Genomic DNA, 25,010 nt, shown 5'->3' with positions numbered 1-25,010 from the left:
TATACAAAAATAAACTCAAAATGGGTTAAAGACCTAAATGTGAGACCTGAAACCATAAAAATCCTAGAAGAGAGCAAAGGCAGTAATTTCTCTGACATGGGCCATAGAAACATTTTCTTGATATGTCTCCTAATGCAAGGGAAAGAAAAGCAAAAATAAACCATTGGGACTACATCAAAATTAAGAGCTTTTGCACAGCAAAGGAAACCATCAACAAAATAGAAAGACAACCCACCGAATGAAGGAAGATATTTGCAAATGATGGGTTCATATCCAAACTATATAAAGAACTTATACAACTCAATACCAAAAACCACACAATCCAATTAATAAATGGGCAGAAGACCTGAATGGGCATTTTTCCAAAGAAGACATACAGATCAACATCACTAATCGGGGAAATGCAAATCGAAACCACAATGGGATATTACCTTATACCAGTCAGAATGGCTAAAATCAAAATGACAAGAAATAACAAGTGTTGGCAAGGATGTGGGGGAAAAAAGGAACCCTTGTGCACCATTGGTGGGAATGTAAATTGGTGCAGTCACTGTGGAAAACAGTATGGAGTTTCCTCAAGAATTAAAATTAGAAATAGTATGTGATCCAATAATTCCACTACTGGATATTTACCCAAAGAAAATGAAAACACTAATTTCAAAAGATATCTGCATCCTTATGTTTATTGCAGCATTATTTACAATAGCCAAGGTATGGAAGCAACCTAAGTGTCTATAATTAGATGAATGGATAAGGAAGGTGTGTGCACATGCACACACACACACACACACACACACACACACACACACACAGAGGAATATTACATAGCCCCAAAAAAGGATGAGATCATGCCACTTGAGACAACATGGATGGACCTAGAAGGTATTATGCTAAGTGAAATGATCAGACTCAGACAAATAGCATATGATTTCATTTGTAAGTGGAAACTTAAAAAAAAGAATAAACAAACAAAAAGCAGAATCAGAACTATAAATACAGAGAACAAACTGACGGTTGCCAGAGAGAAGGGAGGTGGGAGGTTGGGCCAAACAGGTGAAGGGGAGAGGGAGACACAGCCTCCAGTTGTGGAATGAGTAAGTCAGGGGAATAAAAAGCAGAGCGTAAGGAATACAGTCAGTGATACTGTAATAGCAATGTAACGGGACGGACGGCAGCCACACTTGTGGGGAGCGTAGCATAATGTATGCAATTGTCAAATCACTGAGTTGTACATCTGAAACTGATGCAATATTGTGTGTCAACTACACTAAAATAAAAGTTTTGGGGGCACCCAGGTGGCTCAGTCGGCTGAGTGGCCAACTCTTGACTTTGGCTCAGGTCACGATCTCAGGGTCGTGAGATAGAGCCCCGTGTCGGGCTCTGCACCGGGCGTGGAGTCTGCTTGGTATTCTCTCTCTCCCTCTCTCTCTGCCCCTCTCACCCAGCGCTCAATCTCATTCTCTTTAGAAAAAAAAAATAAGTTTTTAATTTTGAGAAAAAAGTCAATTGAATATGTCATGTTTACAAAATGCCTTCAAAGTAACACTTTGATTAGCATTTGATTCAATACTAGGGATTCAATACTAGGTGACACACAAACACCATAACATTTATATTTTTGTTTCCTCATTCTAGGTTTTTCATTAAATTTTTCTTTTTCATTTTCAATAGAAAAACAAGTTATTTTAAAAATATTTTTCTTGTATCTTGTACCTGTATGACTTTATTGTATTTAATGGGTTTTGTTTTGTTTTGTTTTCAAACACGATAAATAAAATAAAATGTTCACTTGCAAGAAAAGAAAAGCCATTTCCTGGGACTTGCCCTAGATTTATGGTCAGATTCCTGGGAGTGCTTTCACATTCTCTCCAACTGTAAGTTTCAGAGTCATGTTTTTAAAGGACATGCTTTGACTGAGTCATCACAGATTTCCACCTTAAGTTTTCTTTTCCTCCTCTTGAACTGAATCAGTTTCACTTTCCATTTCCATTTCCTTTCACTGAGGCAATCGCTCAGAAACAGGGAGAAAACATCAGCTGATGTGCCTCCCCCCGCGGCCCCCACACCCCTTATATAGCTCCTTCAGCACTGACTTGAGGCAGACTCCGAAAATTTCAGAACGAATCAGCTGGGAGCCCGGCTTGTCAGAATGGAAGATGAGCAGATGGCAGACATGAGGTCAGTGACACAGGAATGCGTCAGATCTTGGATGCAGATTGTAAACTGAGCTTCTGGGTGCATGCAGGGTCCTGTGTGGTCCGGTTGCTCATGGATGAAGCGTGCGCTTTCTCTGTGTTTTTTTTTTTTCCAGTGGACACACTCAGGCTCCTGGAGCTTCTAGAACTGCTCCCCTAGCTGGGAGCCCGGATGACAGAAAGGCTTGGCAGGAGTGTTAGACCCACTTGGGCACAGTTTGCAGATTCAGAGTTAGACCTCGGGGGAATTACTCGTTATGGGCTTTTTGGTGGTGGTTTTCTTTGAAAGGACTAAGAGGTTAAAACCTTCTTGCCTTTTTAAAAGGAAGCATTTCTTTTCAACAGATATTATTTTAGGTGGAATTGGTAGTGCAAACGCAACTCCTGCTGAGAGGAGTTTTGTTCTGAAACGTTTGATCAGTCCCAGGTGGGAAGTTGAAGAAACAATTATTACAGATGGGCATTTTTCCAGAAATCTTTTATGAAAACAAAACAAGAAGCTTAGGGTTTGTTTTTATTTCTGTGATCAGAGCTGGGGAGCAGCAAGCAATCTCCCTTCAAAACATAATGACCTAATCTCTTTTTTAATACTGATGTAATATCTAGTGATGGAAAGCAGGTCAGTGGTTGCCTGGGATGGTGGAGGGGGGGTGGCGCTGGCCAGGAGGGCACACTGGGGAATCTTTGGGGTTGAGATCGAGTCTATAAGGAGATAATGGTGGTGGTTGCTTGGGTATATACATTGGTTAAAATTCATCAAACTGTACACTTAAAATTTTATTGTATGTAAAGTATAATCTTAGCAAACTTGGTTTTTTAAAATGCATGTAGACATGCTTAAGATCTGCCATCAGATAGAGCTGAGAGAAGAAGAAGCTGTTCCCATCAAACACCCATGGGGAGGGAGGATCCCAGTGACCACTCAGGGAGTGAGGAAAGAAAGCCCCCCGCCAAATGCTCTGAGGGGGCTGGTATTTGGGGATGGGCTGGGTAAGAGGAAGTCACTGCCAAGTGCCTTGGGTTATGCTTTCCTAACTATGTGTCTCCATGAGCGGGGCTGACCAGAAAACATGGCCCTGCCCAGCGCCGTGTTAGCGGGTTTGCCGAAGAGGCTTTACAGCGGCCTGTGCTTGGGTGTGTCCAGAGCCCCTGACCTGAGGAAGTCTGGGGGGTAGGGGCTCTCTGGACTCTGCTGGACTGATGCCCACATCAAGCTGCCCTGTCCCCAGAGGCTGTAGGGACAGGGGCAGGTTGGGCTGCTCCTTGACAACAGGGCTTAAAATTGCCAAAGGGGAAAAGCACCTCGGGGAAAGCCCTAGCACCTGCCGGCCGGCTGATGGACACCCTCCTCTGCCCCACGAAAAATTCACTTAGAACTATGACACTAATATGCCAGCGATCATGGCGGTAACAGTTTCTATGTGGTCAGCAGTCGGTAGCCCTACTCTGTTCAAAGTCCTTTCCACGTTCAGATCATCTTCCCAATAGCCCGAGGAAGGAAGAACTGTGATTTTTTTTATTAGCCTCATTTTCGAGATGAGCGAAATGAGGCTCCGAGGGCAAATTACTTGCCTAAGGGAGTTAAGTGTCAGAGCAGGTCATTAGTGCTGAGCATCTTGTAACTGTGTATAAAGGCCAAGAGTGTGGAGTGTCTTAATTCTTTTAATTATGCTCCCATTAGAGAGAAGGGGCAGGGACTAAAAGGACTAGGCTCTCAGTGGCCCTATTTGGAGAATGAGGATGGCTGTCTTTGAGGGAAACTCGCACCTCAGAGTGCACAGAGCCACACCTTAGAAGAAGGAAAAGGGTATCTCCCCAGGGCATAGTTCCCTATAACTTGGATGGAAGGAAAAAGTAAATTCATTCAGGGACATTTTGAATGAAAGGAAATGAGGCTTAGTGACAGGATTTTAGGAAATATTCCAGAGCAGGTCAAAGACAGAACAGAAATCCAGGTGTCTTGTGGTCATGTTCCTTTATTCTAGATTGTCTGACTCACCGGTTGATACACTACATTATCTCTGACAAGTACATGGGAAACTGCTTTTCAAAATCCCTCTGGAACAGTGCTTCTCAAAATGTGGTACAGGGAGGGGTTCCTGTAGGTACAGAATTCCCAGGAGGCTTGTACAAATGCAGATTCCTGAGCCCAGGCCCACACCCAGATTTCAACAGACGCTCTGGGACTAGGGCCTATATCCACAATGCGTTTTTCCAAATCCCCAAACAGCTTGTGTGGAACCCTGTTCCCAGCAGATGGTGACTTCAGCTCTGACACATTCAGTTTCAGCTTCTCCTTGGAGCGGATCTAGATAGCATGACATCAGGCTCATTGTCCTTTCCTGTTTGATAAAAGCACAGAGCTCAGGGCTAGCTTCCCCGGGTGGAAGCCTCTTCAGCATCCGCTTCCGATCCACGAGCAGAAAATAAAATCAGCCTGGACCCCAGCTTTTCAGAATTGAGAGAAATAGCCATCCTGAGGTAAATCTGCCCTACTTTTCTGACAGAAAGTTGAGAATGTCCCACAAATCTTGTTCTTGCATGCAGCTTCCCGAATGATGCCGACTCAGTGCTTGCCTATCTTAACAGTTCACGCATTTTTATTTCTGTGGCCCAGTTCTGACTTACAGACCCTGAGGGAAGTGCTCCCAGGGGACCTGGCAGGTGGGAAGGAGCAGGAGTTGTTGAGAGAGCCCGGAGGGAGATCCTTCGGGCAAAATCCTGTCAAAAGGGCCGGGAGGGGGCGGGGTGCAGCATAGTTACAGGAGGTCCTGGCCCTTGTTTTGTTTCTTAGGTGAAAAGACTGAGTCAGCGAGTTTTGTTGTGGTTGTTGTGGTTATTTCAAAAGTGTGCTTACTTCTCTGCAAAGGTGCCGATGAGTAAGTCAGCATTGCACAACCCCAGTTCATAATGAGGCTGCCCTTCCCCGGAAATCTGCTCTTTCAGAACTGAGAAACTATGTCGGAGGGGAGGAAGAAATACCAGTCCAAAATGTGCCCCTTTGGCTTGTGGGTTATTTTGAGCTAAAGGCAATCGAGACCCAGCAGGCTCCAGAAAAACCTTTACCTCTCCCTTCACTGCCTGACAGAATTTCGATAGGGGGCCTGCCCAGAGATAACTTTTTATCTGAAAGACTTGCATGCACAGCAGGGCAAAGGCTGATTACCAGCCCTCTGTACTCGTCTTCCTGGGAATGACTGACTCCCCACTGCCTTGAAATCCCAGGCCCCCGTCCGCTCCTCAGCTGAGGATGGTACATGAGACTCTGCTGCCTGCCTGCCTTTGGGTCTTAGACTTGTATGGGGCTCCTGCACACATGAAATTGAATCTTTTCTCCCCTGCTCATCTGTCTTATGTCAATTTAATTACTAGACTAGCCGAAGAACCTAGAACAGTAGAAAAAAAATTCTTCTGAGCTGACGGCGTGTACCTGAGGCCTCCTCTTACTGACCTGACCCCATCCACAGGCCTCCCCTGCTGACGATGAACAGGGAGAAAGTGTTGCAGTATCTCAAACAGTAGCAGATGGCGGGTATCCCAACTGAGCTGGGTGCTCTGTTAGAATGCACACTAGCAGGTCCTGCATTCTGAAATCCAGATTGAGTAGATCAGAAACAAAGCCTAGAAAAAAAAATACGTATTTAAAGAGGACCACAGGTACTTCGTCTACCCCATGGTATGTACGTAAGTGTGAGGGCAAGACACCCAGAGTGGGTGGGGAGTGGGTGGCCTGGGAAGGACGCTGATACAAAGCAAGGCTTGCCCATTGAAGGGGTGTTTGAGGATGAGAAACTGGTGATTGGAAATCTCGGCCAAAGGGGGAAATCTTCCTGGAGCCTTACTACTCGCAGTGTGGTCTGAGTCTGACATCCCCCGGCAGGTTGATACAAAGGCAGTATCCCACCCCTACGGAATCCAGATCTGCATCTGCACAAGGCCCTCAGGTGATCTGGTCCCTGTGCACATCAGAGTGGGATCAGCACTGCTCTGGAGAGTTCCTGGGCTCACTTTCTAAAGTGATGGGCTCCCTGAGTGGTGCCTGTTCTGACCAACTAATTGGGCATGAGGTCTGCCTGTCCCTGCACACATCCCATGCGACAAGCTGCCTCAGAAATTCCTGTTCTTATCATTATGAGGTTAAAGGCCTCTTTCTGAACATTTCAAGATTCTACTCTAGTGATGGCTTTGACTAGGCCTTGGGAGGAGAAGTAGCATCGACGCTGGGGTCCGTGGGTCCTGCCAACAGACTGTCACCATCCAGGAAGGTGGGGAAGAGAAGCAAGAAGGAGCGTCAGTGGGTTAAATATGGGTATGTCCTAAGGACTAGCACTGCCGGTTTTATCTGCTTTGCTCAGCAAAGCCTCATGGCTGCAGCTGGAGGCCCTGAGAAGTCTCTTCCTGGGCCAGAGGGACTCCCACCTCCCCAGGGTTTCTCGTAGATTTAGAATCTCCAGGTAGGAAGGGCATCCAACACCCCATGTTTTACTTGAACTTAGACATTCTCTTTATTAAGTTTCTGCCGCAGTCATCCTACCCGATTGCTTTTTTTCCCTTTCAATATCTGAATTCAATTATTGCTCAGTAACTTCATAAACTTCACACATATACATATAAAGAGCATTTTTTTAAAAGATTTTATTTATTTATTTATTAGAGAGCGAGCGAGAGAGAAACAGCGTGAGAGGGGAGAGGGTCAGAGGGAGAAGCAGGCTCCCCGCTGAGCCGGGAGCCCGATGTGGGACTCGATCCCAGGACCCTGGGATCATGACCTGAGCCAAAGGCAGTCGCTTAACCAACTGAGCCACCCAGGCACCCTATAAAGAGCATTTAGAGAAACTTTCAAAAACACATGTGAGCTAAATTAGTAAGTGAGGAAGCCTTGGCAAATGCGTATTGGTTTTTTTTTGTTTTTTTTTTTTTTTAAAGATTTTATTTTTATTTATTTGACAGAGAGAGACGCAGCGAGAGAGGGAACACAAGCAGGGCGAGTGGGAGAGGGAGAAGCAGGCTTCCCGCTGAGCAGGGAGCCCGATGCGGGGCTCGATCCCAGGACCCTGGGATCATGACCTGAGCCGAAGGCAGACGCTTAACGACTGAGCCACCCAGGTGCCCCTGCGTATTGGTTTTTAAAAAGGCAATAAGTAGGGGCGCCTGGGTGGCTCAGTTGGTTGAGCGCCTGACTCTGGGTTTTGGCTCAGGTCACGATCCCAGGGTCGTGGGATCGAGCTCCGCGTCAGGCTCTGCGCTCAGCGGGAAGTCGGCTTGGGATTCTCTCTCTCCCTCTCCCTCTGCTCCTCCCCACACATGCTCTCTCTTTCTCTAAAATAAATAAATAAATCTAAAAAAAAGACAAGACAAGATGCCTGATACGACTTCAGTCTTCTTAAATTTTAAGATTTGCTTTGTGGCCTAACACATGATCTATCTTAGAGAATGTCCCACGTGCACTTTCAGAGGACGGTGTATTTTGCTGCTGTTGGATGGAATGTTCTGTAAACGTCTAAGTTCATCTGATCTAAAGTGTTAAATCCGATGTTTCTTTATTCATTTCTGCCTGGATGATCTATCCACTGTGGAAAAGGGGTATAGAAGTCCCTTCCTACTACTGTCTTGCTGTCCATCCCCCTTCCAGTCTATTAATATTTGCTTTATAGATTTCAGTGCTCATGTGTTGGGTGCATAAACATTTATTAGATATCCTATCCTATTCTTGGATTGACTGCTTTGTCATTACATAATGACTTTCTTTCCCCTCTTTGACTTGAAGTCTGTTTTGTCCAATATACGTAGAGCCACTGCTGCTCTCTTTGGTTTGCATGGAGTATCTGTGCCTGCCCTCACTTTCGGTCTGTGTGTGTCCTGAAAGCTGAAGGCAGCATGTGTTCTTTACATCTGTTCAGCCCTTCTATTTCTTTCGATTGGAGAATTTAGTTCCTTTATATGTGAAGCAATTTTGGATAGTTACAGACTTACTATGGCCACTTTGTTCCTTGTTTTCTGCCTGTTTTATAAACCTTTTGCTTCCTTCCTATTCCCTTGCTCTATTCCTCTGTGATTTAATGCTTCCCTATAGTAGAGGTATGCTTGTATTCTTTTCTCTTTAACTTTTTGTGTATTTAGGACAGGTTTTTCTTTGTGGCTACCATGAGGCTTAAATAAAAACTTATAACAGATTATTTTAAGTATATAACTTAAGTTTGAAAGCATACCTTTTTACTCCTCCACTTAAGTAGTTGGCTATCTTCCTGAATAAACTGCCTTTTGTTACCATAAATGTCCTAGCATGGTCAGCTCTAGCATTGGTGAAGCTGTGGTATGGATGAAATATCCCAAAGCGTTCCATCCTCAGGGCTCTCTCACGGGTTCAGGAACATAGAGTGAGCTTTTCTGCTTGCCCTACACTTCATGAGCCATTGACATCTCCCAGAGTTTATATATGACAGGGTTGGAAGATGTTTTATCTTGGAGAGAGAATCTTTATCAATAAGTGCTTAAAATATAGTCTGCTGGGGCGCCTGGGTGGCTCAGATGTTTAAGCATCTGCTTTCAGCTCAGGTCATGATCCCAGGGTCCTGGGATCGAGCCCCGCATCGGGCTCCCTGCTCAGCGGGAAGCCTGCTTCTCCCTCTCCCACTCCCCCTGCTTGTGTTCCCTCTCTCACTGTGTCTCTCTCTGTCAAATAAATAAATAAAATCTTAAAAAAAAAAAAAAAAGAACTGGCTCACATGATTATGGAAGCCGAGGATCATAATCGTGGCCTGCTGTCCACAAGCTACAGACCCAGGAGAGAGCCAACAGTGTAATTCTAGTCAGAGTCCAAAGGCCCGAGACCTGGACGGATAATGCCATAGGGCTCCCGTCCAAGTCTGAAGGCCTGAGAACCAGGAATGCCGGCGGTATAAGCTCCAGTCTAAGGAGAGGAGAAGACCAATGTCCAGCTCACACAGCCAGACAGACGGAATTCACACTTCCTCTGCCTTTGGGTTCTACTCAGGCCCTCAGCAGACGCGGTGAGGCCCATCCACACGGGGGAGGGCGGTCTGCTTTCACTCAGTCCACTGAGTCAGCTGCTAATCTCTCCTGGGGACACCGTCACACCCCCCCCAGAACTAATGTTTAACTAGACATCGGGGGTCCCACAGCCTGGCAAGCCGACACACAAAACCAACCTGTAACTGCGTCCCAGGTGCAATGCTTAGCAGTCGTGCCATCAGAGTGACCGGGTTTATTTTCTCCACAGTGAGGTCAACAAGGATTCTCTGGAGAAAACCCTTCCACAGCTGAAATGCCATTTCACCTGGAACTTACTTAAGAAAGACAGTGTCTCAGGTGATCTAGAAGATACAGTGTGTCACCAGATTGAATTCTTAAACACGGAGTCCAAAGCTACAATGTACAATTTTTTGGCCTACGTAAAACACCTGAATGGCCACAGCGAGGCGGCGCTGGAGCGCCTGCGCCAGGCGGAGGAGCTGATCCAGCGGGAGCACCCGGATCAAGCGGAAACCCGAAGTCTGGTCACCTGGGGTAACTACGCCTGGGTCTACTATCACCTGGGCAGACACGCAGATGCTCAGATGTACGTTGACAAGGTGAGACGAACCTGCGAGAAGTTTTCAAACCTATACAGTATCGAGTGTCCCGAGCTTGACTGCGAAGAAGGGTGGACACGGCTGAAGTGTGGGGCAAAGCACAATGAAAGGGCCAAGGTGTGTTTTGAGAAAGCTCTGGAGGAGAAGCCCAACAACCCAGAATTCTCTTCTGGGCTGGCCATCGCGACATACTGTCTGGATAATAAACCACAGAAGCCACTCTCCATGGATGCCCTGAAGCAGGCCCTTGAGCTGAATCCCAACAATCAATACGTCAAAGTGCTCTTGGCCCTGAAATTGCAGACGATGAATGAAGAAGCTGACGGGGAGCAGTTGGTTCTGGAAGCCCTGGAGAACACGCCTTGCCAACCAGATGTCCTTTGTAATGCAGCCACATTTTATCAAAAAAAAGGTGATCTAGACAAAGCTATTGAACTGTTTCTAAGGGCATCAAAATCCATCCCAAACAATGGTTACCTCTATCACCAGATTGCGTGCTGCTATAGGGCCAAAATCAAACAAATTCAGGATACGGGAGAATCTGAAGCTAGTAGGAATGGAGAGAAGATTGGAGAACTAAAGCAGTGTGCTGTTGACTATGTGATTAAAGCTATTGAGAAGGGAGTAGATCCGCTGTATGCATATTCTGATGAGCTCCTGGAAACAGAAGACTATTATCAGATAGCTTGCAGTAAGGAGCTCCCTGGCACTCAGAGGCAACAACCCCACCAGCACTATCGCGACTTTCAGGGGCGTCACGGGAAGTCTAAAGACACTGCTACCCAATGTAATTTGGAGGGTTTGCCCACAAGCACAAAAGCAACGGAGGAAGGAAAGACGGAATACCCACCACAGAACACCGCTGGAAATCAGCTTCCACAAAATGCACCAAATTCTTGGTATCTCCAAGGATTAATCCACAAGCTGAATGGAGAGCTGCTGCAGGCAGCCGAATGTTACGAGAAGGAGCTGGGCTACCTCCTAAGGAACAGCCCCACAGGCATAGGCAGCCTTCTCCTGCCACTGGCTGAGCTTGAAGAAGGCGGTGAGGCAGGGGGCCGGGGCCCGCACAACCCCACTCCCAGAGTTCCCGGAACCCTGAGCTGAAAAGCAGAGGAGGGATGGGAGCACAGTCAGGGAACCCACGACACCCCGGGACTGCTTTAGGGTACATTTTTGTAGAGTTGCTTCCTCGTATCTGTCTCCCCTTTCCATCCCAGCTGCGCACACCCCTCTAGCGTGTGGGCCTTACAACAAAATTACCCGTGGACACAGGGCTTCAGGCCTGCGTGACGCTGACTCATTCTTAGTTTGCCCTCCATTCATCAGATCTCCCCCATCTCTGTCCTTCTTACTGAGACTCTTAGCTGGCCACCGCCTGCCAACAGCTCTCCCGGACTCTGCCCCTTTGCTATCTAGCCTTCTGGAGCCCCTGAAAGACCACCTTTGAACTAACCCTGGAATATTCCTTATGTCTTCCTCTTGGCTTCAGCCATGTGTTTATATATATTCTCGATTGCAACACTCCAGTAAATATGTGTTCTGGATAGTAATGCTACAATAAATTTTAAAATTGCGACTCAGGATTGAAGAAAGTGTGTGGTTTGCATGTGTGACTAAGGGTAATACTCATTCCCCAAGTTTCTCTTCGGGACACTGTCTAGGAACAGTGGGTAATGATACAGCCGTACTGTACCATTCTCAATGTGCCCATGGTAGCTCCAAGGTGGAGCCGGCCTGCCCTTGACTTCTGTTCCAGGCCAGGGCCTCGGCTGAGCCCAGGGCCCAGTCAGCAGCTGCTGCTACCGAGCAGAGTGGCTGTGCACCCAGAAATACCTGGGCAGTGGCCTCCCTGACCGTGTGTAGGGGGCACCAGTACGAGGCTGGCTGGAGACAAAGATCCTCACCCTCCTGAGCGAATGAAAATATTCAAGTATTCACCTCCCCGCTGGGGAAACCCACAGTGCCGTCCACCATGCAGCAACTATCCACCTCTCCTCACCCCACTCCAAGGCCTGCATTCATATGCTCTCCTAGTGGTATCATCTGATTGTCTGTGTACAGAGGAAGACTGTTATATGCCAGTTCCCAGACAAGACAGAGGGCCTGGCATTCCCAACTCCTTTGTGAGTAGAGGGTCAGAAACTTGACTCTTTCCTCATGCAGAAGGGGAATTCTGGGAAGGTGCTTCATAAGCTACATTGGCTATAAAAGCAGCAGACTGGGCGCCTGGGTGGCTCAGTTGGTTAAGCGACTGCCTTCAGCTCAGGTCATGATCCTGGAGTCCCGGGATCGAGTCCCACATCAGGCTCCCTGCTCGGCAGGGAGTCTGCTTCTCCCTCTGACCCTCCTCCCTCTCATGCTCTCTGTCTCTCATTCTCTCTCTCGCAAATAAATAAAATCTTAAAAAAAAAAAAAGCAGCAGACTTCGGTGATGGTGCCCCCCAGCCCTGAATTATCTGCTGGCTCCAGCAAGGCTGGGGGAGCAGCCAAGTGCCCAGCAGTCAATTGCTGACTCCTGGCCAGCCTTGGCCTACAGCAGCACCGTCTCTTGTGTCCAGTTCCAGGGGAGTTGCTGGGTCCATGGAATATGAATATATGAAACCAACATTGAGAGCGTGGAAGAGCATGGGGTTGGGGGCAAGGTGGGGACTGGCTACAGCGACAGTGGGGGGGGGTGCCATGTAGGTGAGGAACGGCCTACCATATGCAAACACACATGCTCAAGGACACAGATTTTAAATAGTAGAGTGGTGATCAGGGAGATTGGAGGTTTCCCCAACAGGGGTACCTGGTCCCATCCCCAGGAATTATACATAGATGACTCCTAGAAGGATCCTGGACACCACCCAGGCTGTCCCTCCATGCTCAGAGTCCCATCCACCTTCCAGACGGCATTGAGGATCCCAGAATTGCTGTTGACTGGTCCTGACCTACACACGTATGCTGTGATTTATTTTGCTGCCCAGACAATTTTATTGAAAAGATGCCTCTGCATCTACAATCTACCATTGTCTGAGGGAATACCCTCAATCTGCACTTCCTGGTGTGTGACCCTGACCTCGCACAACTCTGCCTCCGGAGACCCAGAGGGGAGTAACATAAATTGCTGGTTTTCACAGACATCCACTCCTCCTTATTCCCTGGGGCCATATCCAACCTTACCCAACTAGTAACCTGGTGGGGACTTAGAGCTCCGAGACCGATGCCATTTTACCACCTAGGCTGTGGGGCAGGCTCGGCTGGTGGTCACACAGCATGTCCCAGCAGATTCCAGGGCTGTCCACAAAACAGATGACTGGAGGAGCAGGGGAGTGGGGGGGGATCAGTCTCCCCAGGGGAAACCATGGACTCCTCCCCTCAAGCTTACCAGCTCCAGAGAAGCAGGGACTCTAACTCCTCTGCTCACAACTGTATGCCCATCCCCATAGTGCCTGGAATGAATGAGGCTCTCAAAAACTTTTGAGGAATATAGGAACACACTGTCTCCCCTGAGAATTTGACACTGCCATTATCACCAGCTCAGAGTCACATCTTCCAAGACAGCTTCTCTGAATCCTAGGAGAGGGTGCTGGGAAGATGAAACAGTAAGTGCCCAAGCTACAAAACAGTAACAATAAAACAATAGCAGGTTTATGTGCTGGCCTCTGAACTAGGATCTGTGCTAAGCGCATTGCTAGCATCTAAAAACCAGTGTGGAAGGTACGAGGCTCAGAAAGTTTTGCTAACTTGTCCGAGGCCACACAGCTAGGGAAGGGTATGACTGGCACTCAAGCCCATAACCGTATGAAACCAAACCACCCTGCTCCCATGCATTTCTGTGCATTCTGATGTGCTATGTCCTGATTTTGCTGGCACAAGCCAAGAGGTTTCAGGCTGTACTGCAAGGGCGGCTCAGAGCCCCGATTTGTGGATTTCTACTAGAATCTTTTCCTGTCATTTTCTCCACTGAATCCAAACTCCCCTCCCTCACATTGACTCCTGTGTGTGATTCCTGAGCATTCTGGCTTTCCATCTTACTCCTCCTTCCCACTGTGTTTTGCGATCTAGTGTCAGGTTTTTAAATGCATCCTGATACAGCAAATTCACAGGACCATGAGAGTGGTAATGCTCCTCAAGCTACATGCAAAGAAATTTAGAATTATGTCTGTGCAGGGCTGAAACAGCCCCTCCAGAACCACCAGCAGCTGACACGGGGAGCTCCATTTTGTAAAAGTCAGGCCCGGACAGCAAAGATCTCTTAAACTCTCAGTGTATACTAGACTCGGACTGTAAGATTTTCCTCTGCAGTTCATTTTCGATTCATTCTCATAGGAAACTGGGAAGGGTGGAGAGAGCCACACTCAGCAAGTCTTGGCCTGTCTTCTCTCTCCTTTGCTCTACTGGATGGAGTTACCATTCCCTAATAGGCTGCTACATTGTGTTTTCCAATGAGAATCCCAGGAAGTTGGCATCGGGGGTCCCTAAGACACCCACCTGGGTCTGGTGATTCACTAGAAGGACTCACAGGACTCAACGTACCATCCTGCTCAAGCATTAGACTTATTACAACAACAGCAAACTCAGCACAGGGAAAGAGTGCATGGGATGAAGGCGAGAGAAACCTAGGCACAAATTCCCCAGAGTTCTGTCCCAGTAGAATCCTACAGGATATGCTTAATTCCTCCAGCATCAAATGTGACCACACATCTGAAGCTAGTTGGAGCCCCAGTGCTCAAGGATTTTATTGGGGACTCGTCACACGGGCATCCCCTGCTTAGCACATATCAAAATTCCAGACTCCCAGGAGGAAAGCAGGTGTCAGCATTAACCACATGGTTTGCACAAACATCGTGGGCACGGTAAACCAAACTAATCGGTTAGGGAATGGGGGGAACATTCCCAAAATCCCAGTTCCCAGATGCCAGCCAAGGGCAAATCTTGCAAGCAGGCCTTTCTAAGGATCGTAGTCTAAGGCCTGATATGTTAACCCTTTCCTGCAGTTCATCCCGTTGGTGTTCGCATGCCACAGGTACCTACCCCTTTATCCTTCCTTTTCCCAAACTGTGCTTTCACTGTGTTTTGGTGGGTGAGGGTCCTTCAAGCACAGAGTGAGGGACCCACGACCCCCCTGAGGTTCGCCAATATGCTAAAAGGACTCGCATACTCAGCATGCCGGCAGAACCGCCGCTAAGTTTTATGATAGTGTAAGGGAGGAAAACAAATCTTTTTCACCTACACTCCCAGGTTGTCCAGCAGGGGCCCTGCCAATTAGGCTGACAAAAGAAAGATTGGCAAGAGAAAAACAGCTGTTTGTTAACTGGGATATCCACCCATACACATGGGGGAGCTCAGGGATGCGTCACTTAAAGGGATGAATGGAAGTAGAGCTTATATAGTGCAGGGGAGCAAAAATCTTTCTCCCTCTAACCTCCTACATTCAGTGGCTGGGCCCATGAATCCAACTGATCAGAGCCAGGTGAACAAGAGAAAAAATAGTTTAAATTACCTACGTACATGCAGGAGTTCATAAGGAAGACGTGGCTTCCAGAGGTGCAAGATGATTGAGGCTTATAGACCCTCATGCAGGGTTGGTAAGTCACTGGCAGACCTAATCCCCATCAGCTGGTACTCAAACCTGGCAGAATGAATTTGCTGACATCATAATGTCAATGGATTTTCCTTTTCTTCCTTTTTTTCTTTTTTAAGGTTTTGTTTATTTATTTGAGAGAGAGAGAGCGCATAAGCCTGGGGCAGGGGGCAGAGAGACAAGCTGACTCCCGGCTGAGCGCGGAGCCAGACGCAACACGGGGGCCCTGAGACCTGAGCAAAATCAGACGCTTACCCTACTGAGCCACCCAGGCACCCCTCGTTGAATTTTTCTAACGCTTCATGGTCTAGTGCGGGGTCTCCCATCTCCATGAACACGTGGAGCCCAGAGAGGCCAGAGCTCATTGAACTGGGATGCTGCAGCGGCAGCACCAAGCACCTGACAATCTGGAATGATGTTGACCATGTTGAACTTTACCTGAGCCCTGTGCTACTGGACAAATGCTACAGCCAAAAACTCTGCCCGCGCCCCCAACTCTGGTGTCTGAGAATGTGAAGAGTTAAGCTAAGCTACTCCAGGGGATTGCAGCCTCAGTATCCATTTTGTTTTGCCAAGCAGCCTGAGGGGCATCTTGAACTAACATTAGCGTTCATGGGCAAGTGCACACCCTTGATAATGGCCTGCAGAATTACGAGCAAACGTAGGTTCCTGATAAGATTTCCCCAGCAGCCTGCCTGAGCAGCAATCTCCCCCGCCTCCGAGGGCCTTCCCCTTCTGTCCCCCTCCCCTTAGATAAGCCCCTGTGGAGCTTACCAAAACCCCACTCTTTTTGGTTTGAAGGGACCAATCCAGCCCTTGGCCCAGAGCCCCAAAGCATTTCACTCATGGCCCACGATAAAGGCCTCCCGCCATGACTCTCTCTCTCTGCCTGTGTTCGGCCTTGACCTCCCCATCATGTGGCTTCGGGACCTGTGAGGGATAAACTTGTCCAGTTCAACTTCTCTTGTGGTTTTTCATTAAACCATGAAGAAACACCCTTTCCCGTATTACTTAGATAAAATTCGCCATGGGCCCCATGTTTCCCTCTGACGAGGCCAGACCCAGACCCTCCAAATTCCCGTTCTGTGTCTCATAAATGATCCGCTGAATTATTTGTCCCCATGATCAGTCAGAACAAAATGCCTGTAAATTTAACTTGGCCAAATCTCTCTCTTTCCCCACGAGAGCCTGAAATTTGACTCCCCCCTGAAGTTTAACAAGTATTGGAAGGCCAAACAATCCCTTTCCAAGCTTGGCTGACAACAAGGAAAGATTTCCTGATCTCGCCACCCTCTCCCCTCCCCTCCAACATCTTGTTTCCAGCCTTGTTTATACCTCTACATAAAGGAAAAGCCCTCTTCTAACTAATCTTTCAGACATTTGCAGATCTTAAGACCAGAACTGTCTCCCTATTGCCATAATCACTTTCCCTTAATCCAAGTCTTTTTTCTCCCCCACTTTATAAACTCAATTTTTAGAGCACTTTTAGATATATGGGAAAATGCACGGGAAGTACAGAGTTCTAATATACCTCCCTCCTCCACACCCTCACCCCTCCTCCAGATTCCCCTATTATGAACATGCATTCGTGTGTATATTAGCTCCAACTAAACGAACCAATATTGATACATTACTCCTAACTAGAGTCCATGGTTTACAATAGGGTTCTTTGTATCGAACACAACATTGTGTATCTCCCATTACTTTATCATCATAAGAGTTTCATTGCCCTAAAAATGCCCTGTGCCCCCACTATACCACTTCTCCTAAAGCCCTGGCAAGCACTGATCTCTTTACCCTTCCTATAATCCAGCTTTTTCCAGGATGTCACAAAGTTGGATTCATACAGATGTATAGCCTTTTTAGGATGCTTCTTTCACATAGCAGTGTGCATTTAACGTTCTTTCACGTCTTCTTCGTAGCTTGATAGTGCATCCATTTTAACTGCTGAACAGTATTCCGTTGTGCGAATGTACCACAGTTGGTCTACCCCCTCACCTGTTGAGTCTTGATCACTTCCAATTTTGGCACCAGCAGTGGTGCCTGATCAGCCAGTTCACTGAGAGGAGATGGGTATAATCCAGCCCTGCACCTCTGCTTCTGTGAGTCCAATCCCCAGGTGGTATTTTGCCTGTCCTAGGAACAGTGAGCGGCTAGATCTGACCTAAAGACCCTCGAACAACTGATGACCTTTGGTGAGGGCCAGTGCCAAGACACCTGAAACAAACGCATGCCTGGCTGGACACTAAGGATGTTAACCACATATTGGGGCACCTGTCATACAAAATGTTTCATTTCCAGAACATCAATCTGGTGGTCAGCTGGCACTTTCACGGTCACATATTCCTCGTATCTGCTTCTGCAGGTTTTCTATGACTTGAGATACAAGTGCTGGTTTGGCGGTCCCAGGCTAGAGCCTCTGGAAGCCTTAGAGTGGGCAGCCAGCATCCTGCACCTTTGCATAGCCTCAAAACACCCCCCCTCCAGAGCCAGGTGTGGTCACAGCACACATTCTTGGAAGTCTTCTCTGCGTAGGGAGTCAGGGGACTATGCTTCTGCAAAACAGTTCAGTTGAAAGAGTAAGAGTTAACCCAAGAAGGTTTTTCAGGAAGAAAGAACCCTTCCTCTGTGATTACAAAGCAACCAACGTCGACTGCTCTTGTTACAATTAAATGCTTATGAATTTGTCTCTCCACCTAGATGGCAAGTCACCCGAGAAGAGGAAACAGGTCATATCCAAGTCCCAAGATATTTCAGACAAGTCTAAAACTGTTAGCCTCCTAGATCCTGATAACCTATCTCATAGATATTATAAGAGCATGCTACGCAAGACCTTGAGCCTAGTTCGTTTGTAAATGTGCCTGAAAATGTACATTGACGATGCCAAGCGAATGAATAACTGACAAGTAAAAATAAAGACACAAAAATCCAATCATAACTACAACACGAGGGAGTCAGCCGGAAATCTAATTTATGGTAGCTCAAACACAGCCATTAAAACCCCTCACATGGTATGAAAATTAGTGTACCTTTCAGAAAAGAGTAGTTCATGGTGCCTGAATATTTTCTCTTGTGGATGTGATGGCATGTATTTGCCAAAGTGAGTAATCTCCAAGGTTTGACCTCCAGGCTTTGACCTCCAGAGGTCAAAGGTGTGTAGAGGTCAAAGCACTTTGACCTACATTGCTTTAGCATATTGTGTGAATTATTAAGGTGCACATGGAGACACCAAGGCACGGGGGAATGAAGTTACTGACTCGGAGCCTCATAGAAAGACAGGTAGGTACTGGCAGTGAGCTCCTGACCACTCTTCCATAGCGCTCCCGCCTGAAAAGGACCTAGGGATTATCTAAGAAAGTACTTCTCAAACTTTAACGTACCAACAAATCACATGGACATTAGGAGGACTCTAATATAGGAGGTCTGTGGAGGGGCCTGAGACGCTGGACTTCCTAAGCTTTAGTTGATGCTGATGCTGCTGGTCCACAGACCACACTGAGAAGCCAAAGTCTAGCTCGGTGGTTTTTAGTGACAATTATTGAACAACACAATTACCTTGGAGTTCCTTCCTTCCTCCCTTAATTAATGAATGAATCATCAATCAGTGATAATTCTGATGCCTGGGCCTCCCTCTCAGAGATTCTGATTCGTTGGACTAGAGATCAGCTCAGGTGTCAGAACTCGTTTTTATTTTTCAAAGATTCCCAGGGAACTTTCCATTTTGCAGCCAGGGTTGCAAACCACTGTCCAAGGCTAACCCTTTTATTTAACTGATGAAGCAACTGGTAAAGTTTATTTATATATTTTTAAAAGATTTTATTTATTTTTTTTTGAGAGAGAGAGAGAGAGCAAGAGCAAGAGAGAGAGAGAGAGACAGCACAAGCAGAGTGAAGGGCAGAGGGAGAAGCAGACTCCCCACTGAGCAGGGAGCCCGTGCGGGGCTCAATTCCAGGACCCCGGGATCATGACCTGAGCTGAAGGCAGACGCTTAACCGACTGAGCCACCCAGGCGCCCCTATTATTGCTCTTTTTAATTTGTGAATATACATCAGCGCACGCACACACACATAGACACACTCACACGCTTTATTGGTTGTTTCTTCTCTCTCTGATGCTGCTCTGTCCCGTGTAGCTCGTGGGTCTGTTTTTCCCAAGGAGACAGAGGGCAAGATTCTGCAAACCTGATCAGCTGAGCCAGAGCCCCACAGAAGCAGGAGTACTGCCAGAATCATAGCAATCACGGGACACATGAACACTTCCTCTGTCTTTCTGACATGTTGTCACTAGATGTCAATAGGTGAAGGGGACTAAGGGGCACAGACTTCCAGTTATACAATAGATAAGTCAAGGGATGTGAAGTACAGCATAGGAAATAGAGTCAATAATATTTTAACAGCTCTGAATGGTGACAAGTGGACACGAGACTAATCATGGGTGATTATTTCAAAATATATATAAATGTCAAATGACTATGGTTTACACCTGAAACTAATACAATATTGCATGTCAGCTATACTTCAGTAAAAAATGTTTATGCATAATAATTTTATGCACAAAAATTCCAGAGCCACCCAGCTGTCAGTACAAACAGCCCTTCTAAACTTCATGTCAGTACCAGCTTACACTTCCACGCCTTTCTTTCAGATTTGGATTAGGGCTGGCGACTTACAGAAAGTAAAACTCAACTGGCCTGCTAGAAACCTCCCTTCTGATACAGAAGTAGAAGGAAAGAGCTGAAATGGAGAGATCCCCCTTCCAAAAATCTCTTCTCCCCCACACAGGTCAGCCCTTTCCAGGGAAAGGCTGGATGCCTACTGCCCCCGAGGCTTTGCCAGGCTCTGTGTGTGGGCGCGTCTGGGGCTCCCTGACTTGGGCCTTAAGGTCAGAAGACCCAGAATGCTCTGGCCTGAAGCTCACAGCACAGCACCCTGTCTCAGTAACTGCACAATCAGAAACATGGCAGCATTCTCCAAATGCTGTGGAGTTATGGCTCCGTACGCTCCAGATGGGAAAGGGCTCTAGCTGGAGGCCAGTGTAGACTGCCCACTGCCCAGATGGAGTGACTTGGGACACATCATGAAAGCAATGCCCCTAATTGCTGAATGCTCTTCAGTGAGACACGCTTGCCATGTGTATTGAATTTCGTCTCACCACAACCTGTGAGGAAAGATCTAGTACTCTCCTGATTTTATAGGTAAGGAATTAGAGCTTAGGAAGGTGACCAACTAGCCCATGATCACATGGCCAACAGTGGCCAAGTCCAGCACTGAACCCAGGCACTGTGATTCCAGATAGACTTCACCACTGAGCACCACTGGTCTGTGTGCACAAAAGCAAATGAAGGCAAAATGTCTTACTAGTTCTCATTGTGCCCAAGCCGGGGAGGAATGAAGGGGATCTCAGAGGGGAAAAAAATGTCCCATTGGCCCCATATCTAGAATAAAAATTATTCCATGGTGGAGCTTTAACCTCTCGCATTCAGAGCACATAGCCCTAAAGTAGGGGAGACGGTATATGTCTGGAGAATTTCCCGCCATCAAGTGATTCTGTCAAGTGACAGGTCTCGGACATGCTTTCGAATGCCCCCGGATTTCTCCCTCCACGTAAAACAATGTTTGGCTGAAAGCCAGTCTTCCCTTTAAGTGAACTTCTGCTCCCACAGTGGGCCATCTTGGTCTTGGTTCCCTTCCTTCTGCCCCCCCTGGGTACTCCACTCTCCATTTCCATGCTCCCATTTTGCTTAGAATTTTACTGCTACTTCTATCATTAGAGTATACTTTGGGAGTGGGATTGGGATTCTCTATCTGTGGGCAGTCTTGAGATGTGTTGAGTTGGGGAAGAACACGTGGATCTAAGCCATCTCCTGTGCTTATAAGATGTTAAGAGGGCCAGTACATTGTTCTGGGAACAATGTAACGGGCCGATGTGGTCTACTGCAAATTGCCTAAGTCCCTCCTTGGATGAGAGATAGAAAGATGTCTTTAACTCATCCAGAGAGAGATCTTGTACTACATTCCTTCTCAAGCACACACTTTTCCTAAAAAATTCTTTATATTGGAATGCATAAAATAGATACATTTCCTGTTTGATATTCCTTTTCTGGTTAATCCTTCTTGTCTATATAACCTTCAATGTAAGAAATGTCAGGACACCCCTCTGTGTGCTGAAGCAATTATGTAGAAGTTGCCTGAAGAGAAAGAAGAAAGAGCCCCAGACATCTGGGAGCCAGCCCGACACTCTAGGCTAGGCCCTGGTGTTGCTAAACAGCAACCCACAGCAAGAACCTGTGTCCTCCCATAGCACCTTCACATTACATCAACACCAGATGAGACCACCCTGACACCATGACAGATTACGACAAAAACAAGGCCACTCCATAAACATGTCTGAATGCAGACAAAAATATGAATGCCGTCCAGCGGGGTCCAAAAAAAGGCCAAACACAAGGGGAAGCTGTCTCCACTTTTCTTCTGACAGCATTAGGGATGTACCGCAGTGTTGAGAGGGCACAGAGGGAGAGAAGGGTTTTGTAGTGTTGAGGGTAGGGCTAAAACGATTTTGACATTAGCAGAATTAATATCTCTCAAGCTGCCTTCTAGAGAACACATAACCTACCTGGTGGTGCCATGAAGTGATGAGCATTTCCTCAGGGTTTTTATGTCAATGACCACAGAAGCCAGAGAGGCAACAGATACTGGGAAGACAAGCACTGCGGGGTAGAATTTGACTATTCAAAGTGCTGGCTTCATTTCCATTAGACTGAACACTCCTAAAATTACAAATAATTGTTGTCTATTTTTTCAGTGACAAATCAAATGGGAATCCCCTTGAAGAGAGCCTGGTTCAACTGAGATGTCACTTTACGTGGGAGTTGCTAGTTGAGGACACCGAACTGCCTGATTTGGAAAACAGGATCTTGGATGAGATTGATTTCCTAGACACCAGATACAACGTGGGGATCCACAACCTGCTGGCCTATGTGAAGCACCTGGCGGGCCAGAACCAGGAAGCCCTGCGGAGCCTGCAGGAGGCTGAAGGCTTAATCCCGCAGGAACGTGCCGCCCAATCAGATGCGAGACGTCTGGTCACGTGGGGCAACTACGCCTGGCTGTATTACCACATGGGCAGACCCGAAGAAGCCCAGGCTTACCTGGACAAGGTGGAGAACACCTGCAAGGAGTTCGAGGCTCCCTCCCGCTACAGGATGGAGTGTCCCCAGATGGACTGTGAGGAGGGATGGGCCTTGCTGAAATGTGGAGGAAAGAACTATGAACGGGCCAAGGCCTGCTTTGAGAAGGCTCTGGCAGTGGACCCGGAAAACCCTGAATTTAGCACTGGCTATGCGATCGCCACCTACCGCCTGGACGTCTTTAACAAAGCAACACAGGTTAGTGAGGCATTCTGTCTGCAGCCCCTGAAAGAGGCCATCAGGCTAAATCCAGAAGATGCATATATTAAGGCTCTCCTTGCCCTGAAGCTTCAGGACGTAGGCCAAGAAGCTGAAGGAGAAAAGTACATTGAAGAAGCACTGACCAACATGTCCTCGCAGACCTACGTCTTCCGATACGCGGCCAAGTTTTACCGAAGAAAAGGCTCTCTGGACAAAGCTCTTTGGTTCTTAAACAGGGCCCTGCGGGCCACCCCCTCCTCTGCCTTCCTGCACCACCAGATAGGGCTTTGCTACAGGGCACAAATGATCAAAATAAAGAGAGGTGCCAACTGGCAGCCTAGAGGAGAGGTTAGAGAAAATGTCCACAGATTGGTTCACTTGGCTATATCTGAAATTCAAAAGGCTTTGATGATAAGGCCCACATTTGAGTTGGCTTATGTTGAATTGGCTGACCTGTATGCAGAAATAGGCCAATACACAAAGGCTGAGGACACTTTTCAGAAAGTGCTGTGCATGAAGATCATCAACGATCATCTACAGCAACTGATTCATTACCACTATGGCCATTTCCAAGACCTTCACAAGATATCTGTAGATAAAGCAATCACCCATTATTTAAAAGGTCTCAAAATCAAAACAGCCTCCTGCACCAGGGAAAAGATTCTCACTGCCTTAGAGAAGCTGGCTAAAAGACAGGTTCATCGGAATGTCCGTATGGTGGAAAGTTTGAGCATCCTTGGGTTCATCCACAAATTGAAAGGGGAAGTGAGTAAAGCCTTGGAGTGTTATGAGGAGGCTCTCAGGCTGGCTGCTGACTTCAACACCATGATTTGAACTAGAGGTCACCATTACCTGTTTAATGTGTTCATAGCTAAATATAACAAACATCTTTGCTGATCACCACTTTCAGAAACATAGAACATGCTTAAATACAAAACAGTTGACAGAACACAGACTCAGCTGCCTGCTGACCCCCCTCTTTCTTTCCTCGCTGACCCCCTCCACCCTTCTTTCCCCTTCTGTCCATGCACCTATGAAAGGAGCATCCATTCTTCTATAACACATCCCTGTGCTCATTGGCCAAGGCTGATGAATGCTGTTTGGGCACCTGTTACCTGCTAGACCAACAAGAGTCCTTTTCCCTCTGGCTTTGCATTTGGAATGAGCAGCTTCCATCCTCAGTCTATCTGGTCTCCTGGACAGAGGAGTCTTAAACAGGGAAGATTTCAGCCCCTCCTGGGCCCACACACCAGTCACACGCCAGTGTAGCTGCGTGCACACACCCGTGTATCTGCAGGCACATGCCCACAGGACGCTCACACATTGGTCCAAAGACACTCCTGCTGCTTGGTTCACACACTCAAGGCACGAATTCCTGGAGACGGTGATCCTGAACCAAGGGCACAGGCTGTTCATATACACATGCCTCACACATCTCTCTCCACACACGCTGATTCTTGAGCTCACACACGTGCATTCCTGCATATTTGTGCACATATGCATTCTGTATTTGGAAAATACCTGACACCGACTACCCACTCAGAAGTTAAAAAGCATAGGAAACAGAAAACAAAAACAGAAAGGATTTCTTTTTCATGTGGCCAGGGGCACTGACCTACCAGATCTGAAGGCAAAGCAAATGAGCAAAGATGAGAAAGAAAAAAGGAGAAGGGACTTCAGGGGGTCACTACCATGTTCCAGCCCCAGGGCCCATTTCCCAGGGCCCTCCTGCAGCCAAGACCTGCCGCTCAGTGAGCCAAATCTCTAACCTCATAAGAAACTCAAACTCTCCCGTATACATTTGTCCAGCCACTGGCAATCACAAGGGATCTATGTGTTCCAGACAGGTGGCTGGACATGTACTCACATCTAAGAAAAATTAAAGTGTATTGGGGAAAGATAAATAAGGGAAAAGCCTATTTAAGAGTTGCCAGCTAAACGTGACAAATACATTAATGCAGTTTGTAAGTGCTTGCTGTGTGGTGCATGATACAGCCTTCTCCTGTTTCTAACTAAAATATTTTCTCCCAAAACATTCAGTAAAATTAACCACTTGATAAGCTAACAAAGTCTTTGAGTGCATTTTATGGGTGAAATTTTTTAAAAGATGTATGTTCTATGTTAGGGTGGAAGTCGAAAAACACAGAAGCAATGTCTAGGGCAATAGAAGGTCAGAGAGGTTGAAACCTTGGGAATACAAACACCACCAAGAATCTTTTAAAATATTGGGTAGGGATTTACTTCTACAGGCCATGGAATTGTAA

General features: G+C 47.0%; 2 protein-coding genes across 2 annotated transcripts; both read left to right on the top strand.

The window, feature by feature from the left end:
• The first annotated feature begins 2,094 nt into the window (after nt 1-2,094).
• Nucleotides 2,095-11,378, top strand: LOC116648367 (interferon-induced protein with tetratricopeptide repeats 3-like). The gene is made up of 2 exons (XM_032430314.1): nt 2,095-2,178; nt 9,436-11,378. The coding sequence occupies exons 1-2, from the start codon at nt 2,150-2,152 to the stop codon at nt 10,892-10,894; spliced, it is 1,488 nt and encodes a 495-aa protein (XP_032286205.1). The 5' UTR covers nt 2,095-2,149; the 3' UTR covers nt 10,895-11,378.
• Nucleotides 2,104-24,923, top strand: LOC116648368 (interferon-induced protein with tetratricopeptide repeats 1B-like). Its single transcript, XM_032430315.1, has 2 exons — nt 2,104-2,178; nt 22,161-24,923. Exons 1-2 carry the CDS (start codon nt 2,150-2,152, stop codon nt 23,578-23,580), a joined length of 1,449 nt encoding a protein of 482 aa, XP_032286206.1. The 5' UTR covers nt 2,104-2,149; the 3' UTR covers nt 23,581-24,923.
• Nucleotides 24,924-25,010: the final 87 nt, after the last annotated feature.

This window comes from Phoca vitulina, unplaced genomic scaffold, assembly GCF_004348235.1.
Source record: "Phoca vitulina isolate PV1807 unplaced genomic scaffold, GSC_HSeal_1.0 scaffold43, whole genome shotgun sequence".
In the NCBI taxonomy this organism is placed as follows: Eukaryota; Metazoa; Chordata; class Mammalia; order Carnivora; family Phocidae; genus Phoca; species Phoca vitulina.
This window is presented reverse-complemented; position numbering and strand designations above follow the sequence as displayed.